The sequence below is a fragment of the Hippoglossus stenolepis genome, chromosome 12 (assembly GCF_022539355.2).
Source record: "Hippoglossus stenolepis isolate QCI-W04-F060 chromosome 12, HSTE1.2, whole genome shotgun sequence".
Taxonomy (NCBI): domain Eukaryota; kingdom Metazoa; phylum Chordata; class Actinopteri; order Pleuronectiformes; family Pleuronectidae; genus Hippoglossus; species Hippoglossus stenolepis.
Window position 1 is genome coordinate 12,927,128 of NC_061494.1, and position 12,859 is coordinate 12,939,986.

The 12,859-nt window shown below is 42.7% G+C and overlaps 1 protein-coding gene across 2 annotated transcripts; it reads left to right on the forward strand.

Moving 5' to 3' along the window:
* The first annotated feature begins 646 nt into the window (after positions 1-646).
* Positions 647-12,116, forward strand: trim8a (tripartite motif containing 8a). 2 transcript variants are annotated; one of them, XM_035172472.2, is made up of 7 exons: positions 647-956; positions 3,569-4,168; positions 9,053-9,148; positions 9,584-9,817; positions 10,131-10,162; positions 10,684-10,799; positions 10,910-12,116. In XM_035172472.2, exons 2-7 carry the CDS (start codon positions 3,599-3,601, stop codon positions 11,458-11,460), a joined length of 1,599 nt encoding a protein of 532 aa, XP_035028363.1. In that variant the 5' UTR covers positions 647-956; positions 3,569-3,598; the 3' UTR covers positions 11,461-12,116. The 2 variants fall into 2 exon arrangements, with proteins under 2 accessions (XP_035028363.1, XP_035028361.1); XM_035172470.1 differs by having other exon boundaries at positions 648-960.
* Positions 12,117-12,859: the final 743 nt, after the last annotated feature.

A 12,859-nucleotide genomic window follows, 5' to 3' on the forward strand; every position in this document is an offset into this window, starting at 1 on the left:
TTTCATCTAATTTGTACGAACTGTTGAACTTTACCCTAGAATGGGCCCTTTATATTTAAATACTTGATATATCAGGAGCAGATCCTCTCTACGGAGGCCGCCATGCTTTTTACAGTAGCTAAAACTGGACAAACTAAACCCCTTTTGAGTTTTTACGACAACTGAAGGATAACACAGGTTCTCTTTCGTGTTTGGAAGGGGAGGGTGAGGTGAGGGGAATCAGCTGCAACATGCAACTTTACCACTAGATGTCACTAAATTCTATACACTGAACCTTTAATTGATTGTCATGTATTTATACGCATTAGTACCTTATTGAACCTTAGACAAAACTGCATAGAGTATTGGTTACATTAAAAAAAAAAGGCTGTCTCATTTAGAAGAGGTACCAACTCTGCACACAACATTAAGATGAAGTGTATCGACATCTTTCTGTGTGTGATTCAGTGTTTCACTGCCCCAGGAAGCCAGGACCCCACTTTGGGTGTCACATATGTGCAAAAGGCTGTCAGGGACCACAGTCAGGGACACACTGTTGTTTTCCAGCCATGCACATGTGCAGTCTCTCCGGTAGAGTTTGCTGTGTGGCCGCTGCTCCTCCGGCCTCCTCCGGGCTCCTCCCCCGTCTGTGTATCAACTCTGTGACGGGTCACGTTATCTCAGAGGAGGGGGAGCGAGGGGAGAGAGGGGGAGTCGGTGTGTGGAAGCACTAAGCTCCCTTCCGACGAGTCACAAGCTGCCTGCACTTATCATCAGATATTAGTCAGAGTTCACGGGAAAGCGGAACCAGCCGAATAACAGCCGGGAACCGTGTCAAACCTTCCCCCCGGCACCGAGCGATGTATGTCGGACACCCTGCTCCGATCTCACGGCAGGAGCTGGATCAGACCGCGGGCTGGATGCGATAAGCTCCGAGGGCATTAGAGGTGCACCGACGACATGGGCAGGAATAAATAGTTGGTAACGTAGCCTTTCTTCCTTCAATGATGCTTCCAATGTGTCTCAGTGGACTGTAATAAGGCTTTTTCACAGAAATCCGATGTCACTGTGACATGTTGTTAGTCCCAGCTCCGGAAAAACCTGCTTCAAACAACCTTTAAACCAAGTATTGAATCGACGTTGACACCGGAGCCAGATTGAAATGATGTTTTACGTTGAACGAACGCAGGGTTTTCGACCATTACTGAGACTAAATCAATGTTGATTCATCCACCTTCTAAAAACTCAATCCGCAGCAGGATGGGGAACTGTTATTAAAACAACATTGACTCATCCATCATTTAAAAGACTGTCTACATTACAGTTCATTAAAAAGTGAAACAATATTGACATATACAATTGACATATACATATTTTTTACTGCTTTTAAATATTCTGCTCGATATATAATAAACATATTAATGGTTTAAGAAATACTAAGACCTTTACAAAAAGTTGATGTTTTGCCTTTAAAAAATTAATCTGAACACACTTTTGAAATACAATTACAGCATCCTCAGAATACTGTTCTGTATATGAAGTGCTCCAAACTTGTAAATATTGTTTAAAATGGCATTATTCATTTGTTCAAAATTATATTTGGATACATTTCAATATGAATTTAGAACAATGTTTCAGAAATTGGACCTAAAACCTTGTAATAATTTTAACATTTTGATTTAATGTTGAAAGTGTCCAAATTCCTTATTGTAATATCACAAGGCACTTTTATTATTTTGTGCTGAGGGCAGGTGGAACAACTCTTGGTCAAAACAGAACATTTACACACTGAACTGCTTAGTCTGCTTAACCTGTGATGTCACACCTATTGTGTAAAGGTGAGTGGCAATCAGCCTTTGTATGCATGTCCCGTCATTATGGACCATTATCATTACAAAATGTAGACAACTGCAATGCAGGTCATTGATGTATATCAGTAAGAAGTGAAACAAATGTGCCAACGAATCAAGTGAGCATCTTCCAAAATAACACTAGTAAAATGAGACGTATATTGAGTGGATTTAAGTTTGTCATGCTCCCATAGCATTTGCTTACCAATATATTGGTTCTGTTATGGATGTCTGTACGTCTCAGTGGCCAAAAGTCACCTGACTCCTGTCACTCTCATCCTGTGGCATAATTACTTATCTGACAATCTAACATTATTCACACTTCACTCTTTTTGAGCATGTCGTCTGTGACAGCCGCATTTCTCGCCAATTTCATTTCTGCAGGAAAGACGCAGAAAGAGTCATGAGCTCTTGATAAATTAGTTTCAGACAGTAGAATATAGCAGCCTTCAGAAACACCTTTAAAGCTTATTAACTGTGAACAACTCACGCCACAACACCTGCTAGCTTAGCAATATTAAACAACCCATAATTTAACTCTGTAAAAGACCTTATTTACATATGGTAGTCGCTACATTCAGAAATAATGAATTGTCTTGAAATATCAGACAACCTCAATTTTAAAACCTATGTTTTAGAAAACTGTATTTGTATTTATTTTTGTTCATTCAGTTTAGTCTTATAATGGTATAGAAAATCCTAGGGCTCTAGGCATTGGCATTTTTTTACTCAACTGGGCTTGATAGATTAGTAAAAATGTCCATGCTAAACCCCATTAGTAAATAGTTCAATGTTAGCAGCATCATGTTTAAGCTAACGTGATCTTACCTCCACATTAGTTCAGCAATGTTTGCATTAGCCTCTACTAAATTAAAAAAGTTAGTTAAATGCATTACATAATAACTAATATTAACATGGTCAAAGACTTGATATGGATGTATCTATAATAATATAGCTTTCATACCACACTTTTCTTCCTCTGCATAAGTAATATTATGAGTAATGACTAATCACAGATAATAGGCTTATGTAAAACTTAAGATCATTAAAGCTGCAGTTGATTGGTTTTTGAAAATAAAGTAGAAAGTACAAGTACAACTTCCAGGCCCCTCCCTCTCATTTCCAAAACCGTCTCCAAAGCTCCTGCCCACATCACAGAGCAGGCTGCGGCACATGCACAGTATAGTAAGTACAGCAGCAGAAGAGGCTATAAAAAAACAACATGGAGACCACAACTTTGAAGATGCAATAACATGATGCAAACAACCAGCAACAGTTATAATTGTAAACAAGCTAACATTAGCCCAACTGCTTCATCACAGTATCATGAGAGCTGCTGCTAACTGGGCTAATCGCCTGTGGAGCATCGATGTGGCTAACTCATGCTACGCAGTAAACCATAATTGCAAGCACAAACTTAAAAATAAATATCAGGACAAACACCAAACTGGCAACACAGCTAACTACGCACTTCACAACTTTCAAATAAAAAGATGCTGACCAGAAGCCTTTATCAGAAACAAGCTAAAATTAGCCTGATCACAACATAACAGTCATATAAGATCAGCTGCTGGCAGGGGGATTGCCTGTTTGTGTAAAGAGTTAATTTCCCTGCTTAGATCTTTCTGTTCCATTTCAGACAAGATAGAAGTGGCAACACTCGAAGGCTTAACTGTCACAAGGGTATTTTGTTTTCATATGTCAATCTGATCTCTCTTTCTCGCTTTTGACCCTTGTAGAAACACATCAGTTTGGATCCAGCCTAAGTCATGGATGCAAGCTGGAAAAACAGCTTGGAAGAGGAGCTCCTCTGTCCAATTTGCCTGAATGTTTTTGTTGAGCCCATCCAGCTGCCATGCAAGCACAACTTCTGCAAGGATTGTATCTCGGAGGCCTGGGCCAAAGACAATGCTGCAGTGCGCTGCCCTGAGTGCAACCACAACTATAACCAGAAACCAGCACTGGAGAAGAACTTCAAGCTTGCCAATATTGTCAAGCGGTTCAATGCCTTGAACACTGAGAAAGCCCCGGTTGTCTTACAGTGTGTCCTCTGTCGACGAGGCCCGCCACTGCCTGTGCGGAAGGTCTGCCTGCGCTGCAAGGAGCCCTGCTGCCAAGTTCATATCCAGACGCACCTACAGCAGCCTTGTGCAGCCCCGGGACACCTGTTAGTTGACGCTGACGAGCTGAGCGCTTGGACCTGTCCCACACATGAGGAGTACAGGCTGCTCCACTGTGAGGAAGAGCATGTGGCTCTATGTCCCTTCTGCTGCATCTCGCACTGCACGAGCCAAAGACATACAGTCTGCGATGTGGATATGCAACGCATACAAATGCAGGTAGATTAATCACACACACTTCTACTCACCAATTCACTTTAAACTGTCAACTGAAACGCAGGTGACAGTCAAAAAATGTGACAGGTGAGCTTTCTTTCATTGGTTTTTGTTTGAATTTCATGGAGTCAAATATTCCTCTCAGCTCACTAGTCTGTGGCTTCCTTTCTTTGTCGCTCCCTTTAATCTCATGTGATGTGAATGGACTGGACAGGTGAAAAGCCACCACTCGGGGAAGATGATAGGCACACACGCACAGACATGTAGGCATATGTCACACACTGCTTTTAACCTTGATCATAGCACTGCACAAAACCACGCCTACACACCGCCACTCCACACATAAGCCACCCTGTGCCCTCGGGTAAGTGCTGTGATGCAAGCTGCATCCACCAGAAATGATAAACCCTGTGCAGTGGGGGGCGGACCCACATGTACTTTGTTTAGCTGCTTGGTTAGCTACCCTGATCAGTTTCAGCATTTGCTCATGGGGGAAACACACACTGGCGAGGCTTTGGAGGCTGATAAATGAACTGACCTGCGGTTTTTTAGAATAGAAATGTGATGATTTGTGAGACAGTTCACAAACCAGAAAGATTATCATTACAATTTCAAGCATTTGCAGTTGTTGAAAAGTGATTCTAGTGAAATTTCTCGTAAGAAAGAAGAACATAGATTCTACTTTTGTTCATCTACCTGACAAGAAGTGAATCATGATCTAGCTTGGCAGGGTTGACCTCAGGAGGTGAAGGTATGCGTCTCGCTTAAGGCCAGTGTGTCATGGCTCTGTGCACCTCTGTATTTTCCTCATTTCTACAATTTTTTTCAAAAGTCTGATGTAAGAAAAAACAACCAATTGCACTGCCTTACGTATATACGGATTGCTGTTGTAGAATGACTGAGAGGGAGAATAAGATTAATTTGGCATCTTCCATGTCTTGTTGATATGCTTGATAATTGCATTATTCCAGTTGGGAATGTTACAGACACATTTTTTTTCCAGTGTGTAGATCACTAAGTTCTAAATGGGTAGAAGTCTTTGGTCCAATCTGTTGCTCTGGTTCAGAGCTATTATTGGGACAAAAGATGTCTGTTCAGCCCTTTCCAAAGCTGCTCTCTCTCTACACACATGCACACACCCACCCATTTTTCTCTTCTTTCACAACTGTATGTTTGCAGGGTAAAGAGTTCCTGGCTCTTCTCAAATTAACACTCTCCATGCTTAGGCCTTTAGACTGAGTGCACATCAATGGTGATGAATGTGACAAAACCCCCAAAGTAAGACTTCTTCTTGGATGCTGGGTCATTTTGTTAAAGTAGTTTTAGGCAGGAGTTGCTTCTCATCATTTCTTTCTGAGCATTTGTCCTTCTTTACTGAGCTGTGGTCTATTTTGGTAAGAGGATTTTCAATCCCCCTGGCAGCACTATTGTTGGTTTTTGGATAAACAATGTAGCTGTGTTCATATCTTTAGTTACTTTGGCTCTCAAAGGAAACTTTTACAGTAACCCTTTGCAGGTGTGTGGGTAATTTTGGGACGAGAAAGGAAGAGTAATATAATAGTAATGTCATTCCTGGGACAGGCGGAGGAGGAGTCCTCCCACACAACCTCACCTTGGTTTTCTCAGGCATCTCAGCAGGAAACCATCGCTCATGGGAGCTCTTCAGTTTGCAGTTTCTTGTATCTGGGCTGGTGTGAGTCAGTTCCCCAGAATGCTGAGGGCAGTCCATTGACATCAGACGTGGGGAATAGTTGTCAGTTGATTGTGAAAGAGGCTCTCTGTTCATTGAGCCTGAGGCTCCTCATTTAAACATGAGCTTCCTGGCAACCCGCGGGTGTCTGAATGCCTAAATAGGACAGTAGGGAAAGTGATCATTGGCGGGTTTAATCTTGATAAAGGTAGGCATTCAAACTGTAACAGAGAGATCAGCAGATCAGTTCTTTCCTGTCCCCAAAAAGGGAATTGGTGGAAACATGGCAAAATGAGGAAGACAAGGTTGTTGAGCAGAAGCATCTAGGCAGAAAGAAACGACACTATAATGTGAAACCAACTCACACAGAGATGCTCATGCAATGTTTACCATTGCAATAACCCAGTAAGTGTTCTTCCCTGATTTTGTCTATGGGCACCACTGAGCTGTGCTATGTTATGACAGTGATTATTAATGTGAGTGTACTGTCTGAAAGGTTTTAAACACACTGTACCTAGAAAAACTGGATTTAACAAGAAACTGTGCCAACGAACTAGGCACCATGTGAGTTTGCAGGGCAGAGTCAGTTATCAGATTGTTTGAAAAGAGCTGGTTAACTGAAAGTGCCTCTTGTATAACAACATGTGGTGTGGAGATGTAGTTCAGGTGTGGGATGTGGCACGAGATTAAGGACCGATGCTGATTTCCAACAAGAATGCTGCTAGTGGAAAACCTTCCCTCATGTGCATGTGTCTCTAGAGTGGGCCACCACCCTTTTAGATGCACAACAGTTATGCATGTAATGTTAGCTAGATGCTAACAGTTAGTTAGTCTAAACAGGGCCTACTTGTTTCAATCTTGAAAGCCTGACAAATATGTTAAATGCGTGAAAAGATATGGCCCCAGTGCACAATTTACACAAGTTTCTTTTACACATATCAGTATACATCTTAGAGGTATTTATTTAACCCTGCAAGTAAAATGCACTAGATTTAACCACATCAATTTTCTCAATTAATGGCTCTTTTCATCCACCCTCAGAATTGCTCTGGTAGTAGGTAGGGCATTTAGCATTACAATTTTTAATCCAGTGCTTTTTACCCTCAGGTTTAAATAAATGTGTCCACATATTGATATTGATTGATTGATATTATTGATATTTCAGAAATAAAACAACCGTCCCATCATATCATTAAACAGCATCAAACCAAAGTGGCTGAATGCTAACTTTAGCTGTTGTCTAACAGTAGCTTATGAGCTAGCAAATATATTGTTTTACCTTGAAACATGATCCGATGTTCCTCCAAATGTTCACCATCCATTGTCTCTTCAGTTGCAGTTATCAGTCAAGGAGCAGTGAATGATAACAGATTGTCAGATTCCTTACGGGTTTATTGCAACCTGATCTTCAACCTGTTGCTAATAGCATTTTAGCTTCCCACCCTGAGTGTGACATCAGAAGAAAATGGCCGCCATGTGAATATGGTGCGTTTTCTTCTCAGCACTTAAACTGCGTTGATCAATATTTCTGAGGATCATTGTATGTCGTGGATTCATTCATCGAGACAACCCCACAGACAAATATCTGTAGGCTACTTCCCATTTAGTTCTATGGAGCCTTTTAGCCTGTTTCAGTTCATTGTTTTGGTTTCATGGCCTTGTGAGTTTTAGCTAAGTTAGCTAAAAGTTGGAGACTTGCTAGCATTGAGTAGCATTAAGCAGTTAAGACTGCAGACAGGAGATGGTGAAGACCAAAACAGAGCTAAAAGACTGAATATTGGACCTAAAATGGATGTGTGGTGAAAAACATAAATACTAATATTGGTCTGTATCTGCGGGATGTGTAATTAGGCTAAATATTGCAAACACTACAGCAACTGTAACTTGCTAATGTTGGGTTTACAAAATGGTCCTGCTCTAAAACTCAATTAAAATTCTACTTGTGCCCTTTCTGTTTATCAGTGTATCTAATGCCAGAAGCCATCATCCAAATCATCTTAAATAGTGAAACCTGTTTCCCAGGTGATAAAATTGTCAGCTGTTGAAAGGATAGCTTAAAAGAAAATGCAAACTAAAGGATCTAATATTGGCCAGTGTTTTATGTCATTTAGAGTCGTTTTACAGTTTTGTTTTAGGAGCTAGATGGACGAGGTGCACCATAGTGGCCAGCCAGTTGTCGTGCATAAGACTCCATGAGTGTTGTAAGCAGCTGAAGAGGCCTGTTGCTGTGATACCACAATGCAGATACCCTGAAACCCGCTCACTAGAGACCGCAGGAATGTCCTCATTCTCTCTTCTGCGCTTCAAACTTTCCCTCTGTTGGTTTCACTCTCCACTCTCTTCTTTTCTTTTTTTGTATGTCTTTCTCCCTTTCCTTTCTGTCCGTTGTTGGCATGTGCAAGCGGAGCCCACGGCCCTTCGCCTTTCCTCCCGTTCCCTTTCTCCCATGCACACTCATGCGGAGGGAGAGAGCAGAGCCCAGCGCTGTGCACACAGACGCGACAGTCTGTCACTGACACAGAGGCCAATGCAAACAACGGGAGCAATGCATGTGGCAAAAAACGAGAAGGCAGAGAAGGGGGTAGTGAAACGCCCCCGACTTTTAACTCCCCCACAAACACGGTACACATTAGCTGTCACTTATAAATACAGGTGAGGTTTCGTTGCCATGACAGTGGGCAGGGTGCCTTTCCCCATTCAGAAGCAGTTCATTAAAAAAAGGTACCTGCCCTCCCCTCTTTGCAGTCGGCCTGTGACTGTAGATTGATTAGCATCTTGTGCTGTAAATGGAGAAGGATTATGTTTACCGGCTCTTTTAATGGCCTGTGGCTCTTTCTGCACTATGCCTCAGCCCACAGAGGAAGTCGGCAGGTCCCAACAATGGGCTCCATGTGATGCAGCAGGATCCCTGATAAACTTAGAGGCAATCAGAGATGGATTTGTGTTGTTGCGTTGGCCTTTGCTGGTGATCTCCTAATGGATAAATGCATGTGGTTGTCGCTGGCAGCTGTCGTTTCCTCCGTCTAATCAGGATTGTGGAGGAGGTTGTCTCAGTGAGTCATGAATAGCAGCCAGTGTTTGCTGATGGCCGCAGCAGAGTTTTTAAGAAACTTTCCCAACATGTATTTTTCTGTTTTCAAAGACTCTGGTCCGGGTTCCTCTGTCTTATCCATCTCTTGTTTGTCATCTCCCTGCAGGCCACGTTAATGAGGCAGCAAGACCGACTGGAGGGTCGTGTCCAGAACATTGATGAGCAGCTCGCCAAGCTGGAGGCTGACAAGACACTGATGAAGGTACAGTACAACACACACAATGCATGAGACACAGATCTGACCACTACCAGCACTGCTTTATTCGTCTTCATGTAGATTGAGAATGTCTTTATTTCTGTTCTGTTGGAGACTATTTTGCTATAGTTTAGTAGCTTCTGCTGGGAAATTCAAGAAAACACAACACAAAAGGCCAAATTGTCTGTTTAAATTGGCATTACAGCAATTTAATATTGTGCTTTCAAGAGACAAAATGTTCAGACTTAATAAAATTAAACTATTTTCCTGAGCCACCAAAAACATTGAATAACCACTTTCTGAATAACCACTTTCACCAGTAAAGTAGTACTTTCCATTGCAAGGAAATAATTTTGACTTGTAAAATACAGCTGTTTTATATGCCTGTAGAATTTGTGTGTTTTGTAAATCCACCCGTCCTCTCTCTCTCTCTCTCTGCAGGACACAGTGTCTGACCTGAAGGAGCGTGTGAGAGCCCAGTATCAGAGGATGCACAGGCTGCTGGAAGAGAACCAGTCTGACACCATGCAGATGCTGGAGAGCACCTGCTCCGTGTACGGGAGGAAACAATCCCAGCAGGTGCTGCAGCTCAACGAGAGGCGTCAGGAAGCAGAGAAACTCCTGAGCTCAGTGCAAACGTTTCTTCAAAAAGCCGACAACATCAACTTCATGAAGGTCAGAACAAAACAAATCTACGCAACATCTCTCCACATGGAATTTGTCTGTACAGCCACACAGACGCATGCAATACACACACCAGCAGAAGTTGTTTTACAGTATGTGATTCCAGCCGTTCCACCGAATTAAATGTTGGATTTTAAAGAACACAAAAAGCATTGTCGCCCACAGATCTCATGTGTAACCCACACTGATGCGTGTAAACAAGACAGACGACAACATTGTCTATGTTTTCTTTTGTTCTCTTAGCAGCCGATAGCGAAGCAAATGTTGCATCTGAATACCTCTTGTGTCTTATTGTCTTCTTCAGAATACAAAACCATACCAGATGCTGATGGACAGGTGAGCCTCGTTACTTCTATTCTATTTCATTTCACAGTACATGATGGTTTTGAGTATTCATCATGATTTATACAATCACAATGAGAAGAAACCTGATGCAGGAGAACTTTGTGCCTGGAATCATTCTCAAAAGCAACAGGACAGTAATTATGGTATTAATGATTTGTTAGGTATTGTGTTCATCTAGTATTCCTGTGCCCTTTTAAGTCTTAATGCTAATAACTTCTTTAAAATACATCTGCGATGCTTTCCTGCACACGTTTTGGTGCAGTGACACATAATCTGATGTCATCACTGTTTATTTTTCATAAAAACTGTGCAATTCTTCCCCTGTGTTTTTTAAATCAAGTGAATTGTCTTGATGGAAGTTTGCACATCAGTTGATTTGCAAACTATCCTTGTAGTCTTTGAAAATTTAACCCAAATCTCAAGGTCCAGAATGCGTCTCAAGCTAATGTCTTACTGAGTCTGGTTCTCATGGTTTTACGTGTGTGTGTATTTCGGTCTGTGTCTTTTTCCAGGTCAACCTCTCACCTGATTAGTGCCATGCCTCCACTCGGACTGGGCCAGCTCAACTCTGATCATTTGCTATCTGAACTCTCAGCGAGAGAGAAGAACCTGCGGAAAATGCTGGAAGGTAAGAAAGAAATGCGACGAGTGGATGTGCTGATTATAAAATATTTAACTATTTCTGGGAAATGATCAAAATGAACTGTTATCTCATTCTCCTCTACTTTCCATTTTCAGAGCCGTTGAACGAGTCAGCCATTGTTGAGATCGTCCAGTCTCGCGGCGGCTCTGCTGGCTCCCAAATGGGGACGAGTTCAGCACCACAGAAGAGGAAGTACAGCATGGCTTTCATGGGAAGTAAAACAGAGAACTCCACCTCCCAGAATCCTCACACTAGTTCCAGCCATATTCGGCTCCTTGACTCTCCAGCCCATCACATTATGGGTGTAGGCTCCAGCTCTAGCCACCACTCAGGGACTATATTCCCCTCCTCCCACTTCCCCAGTGGAGGTGCCTCGCAACAAGCCATGTACGAAGGGAGGAAAGTTCTTATGTGCACTCTGAACAACTGCTGCTGCTCCAGGGCCCCCGCCGCTCGCGCCCGGCCTCCGTACCCGCCGTCGGGCTCCTTCGCCCCCATGACCTCTCAGGAGTTTCCCCCACATGCGAGCCAGCCGCTGCAGCATTTCCCAATCGGTGGACTGATGGTGGGCTCGCAGGCGGCCCGGCACCCTGACTTCTACGAGCTGTACGGCCAGCCTTCAACCAAGCATTATGGGACCAAATAGTGAAGCAGAGTCACTCTGTTCTATTTTTTATGCAGACTTGGAATCAGCATTTCCATATTTCCTTTTTATTTTATTGAATTTCCACCTTGCATCAGTGATATGTCGTCAACGTTGTGTCTCACTAGATTATTGTACGTGGAATAAATTAATGGACGCACACATACAGACTCACACATCTTCATGAATTATTTTTGACATTTACTTGACCATATTATGGGAAACCATGTCCTGTTCACTTTCCGAATCACATATACAGCAGTGATGCTCTAATTTGAAAGCATTCTGTACTTGTATTTATTTTCTGTTTTATTTTCGACTGGAAGTGCTAATGTGAACAACATAGTCTTAAATCCAGTCAAGCAGTGAACTAAAAGAAATGACATATCCTTCATTATGGGTTTCCAGAGACTTCAGTGCCTAAAAAGACTGTTAACTCGCTCTTAATGTACTTGCAAGTTCCGAGCTCTTGATTATTTCCTGTTTGCGGCTGAAAGCATGCAGGGAGCCTCCCTGTGCACTCCAAAGTCCATGTGGCTTTACAAACACACTGGGCTACATTTGCTTGTCAGGTTTTTCATGGATTTTTTAATATATACGATTATGAATAAACCAAAAAGATGTGGAAAATATTGAATAAACAAGCATATTAAATCACATCTTGTTGTATTTCAAGCTTCACTTAAATGGAATCTTGTGGGCTTTTAACACTACAAGCTAGGTGAGACATTTATTATTTTTTAAATGTTTTATTATAGCTTTGGGTCTGTTTATACTGAAAAGCACACTTTATGATTTGTTTGGATGAAGAGGTTTCACTGACTCTCTGGGTTACAGTTGAAATGTCAGAGCTTCCTGTAGCTTCCAGTGCAGCCCACCCTGCAGCTCGGCCTCAGTCTATTCATAGGCTCAGGCTTGCAGATGGAAAAGGGAGACACTGGATCGCCACATGTTTGCTGCATTCAGAGGAATCCCAGAATATGATGGAGGAAAATGATTTGTTAAAGAGCGGGCGGCAGCAGTCGGGACGCTTATGTTCCGTTTTAGGGACAGTTCACTCCCCTTGTCAGCATCCCGGTCTCCTGGCAAAGTCTGCGTCTCATCCCTCTTTGTCTCATTATTGGAGCTGGTTGTCAAGTTGGGTCAGAGAACAGGAATAACTGATGAGCAGCACCTCCCTCCCCTCTCTCTCCTCCTCTTCCTCTCCCGGGGTATCATTTGCCAGGTCCTGATGCAGAGCAGGAGGAGGACGAGGAGGAGGGCCGCGTGACAGAAGCGCAGAGTTTTAATGAGGGCTGGGACAGTGCAGTCATCTACTTATCTGTCACTCATACCCCTTTCATTGTTCCCCTCCCCCCTCCCCTGTGCAATACGGTGAGATAGGGGGAGCGGGCCGAGGGGG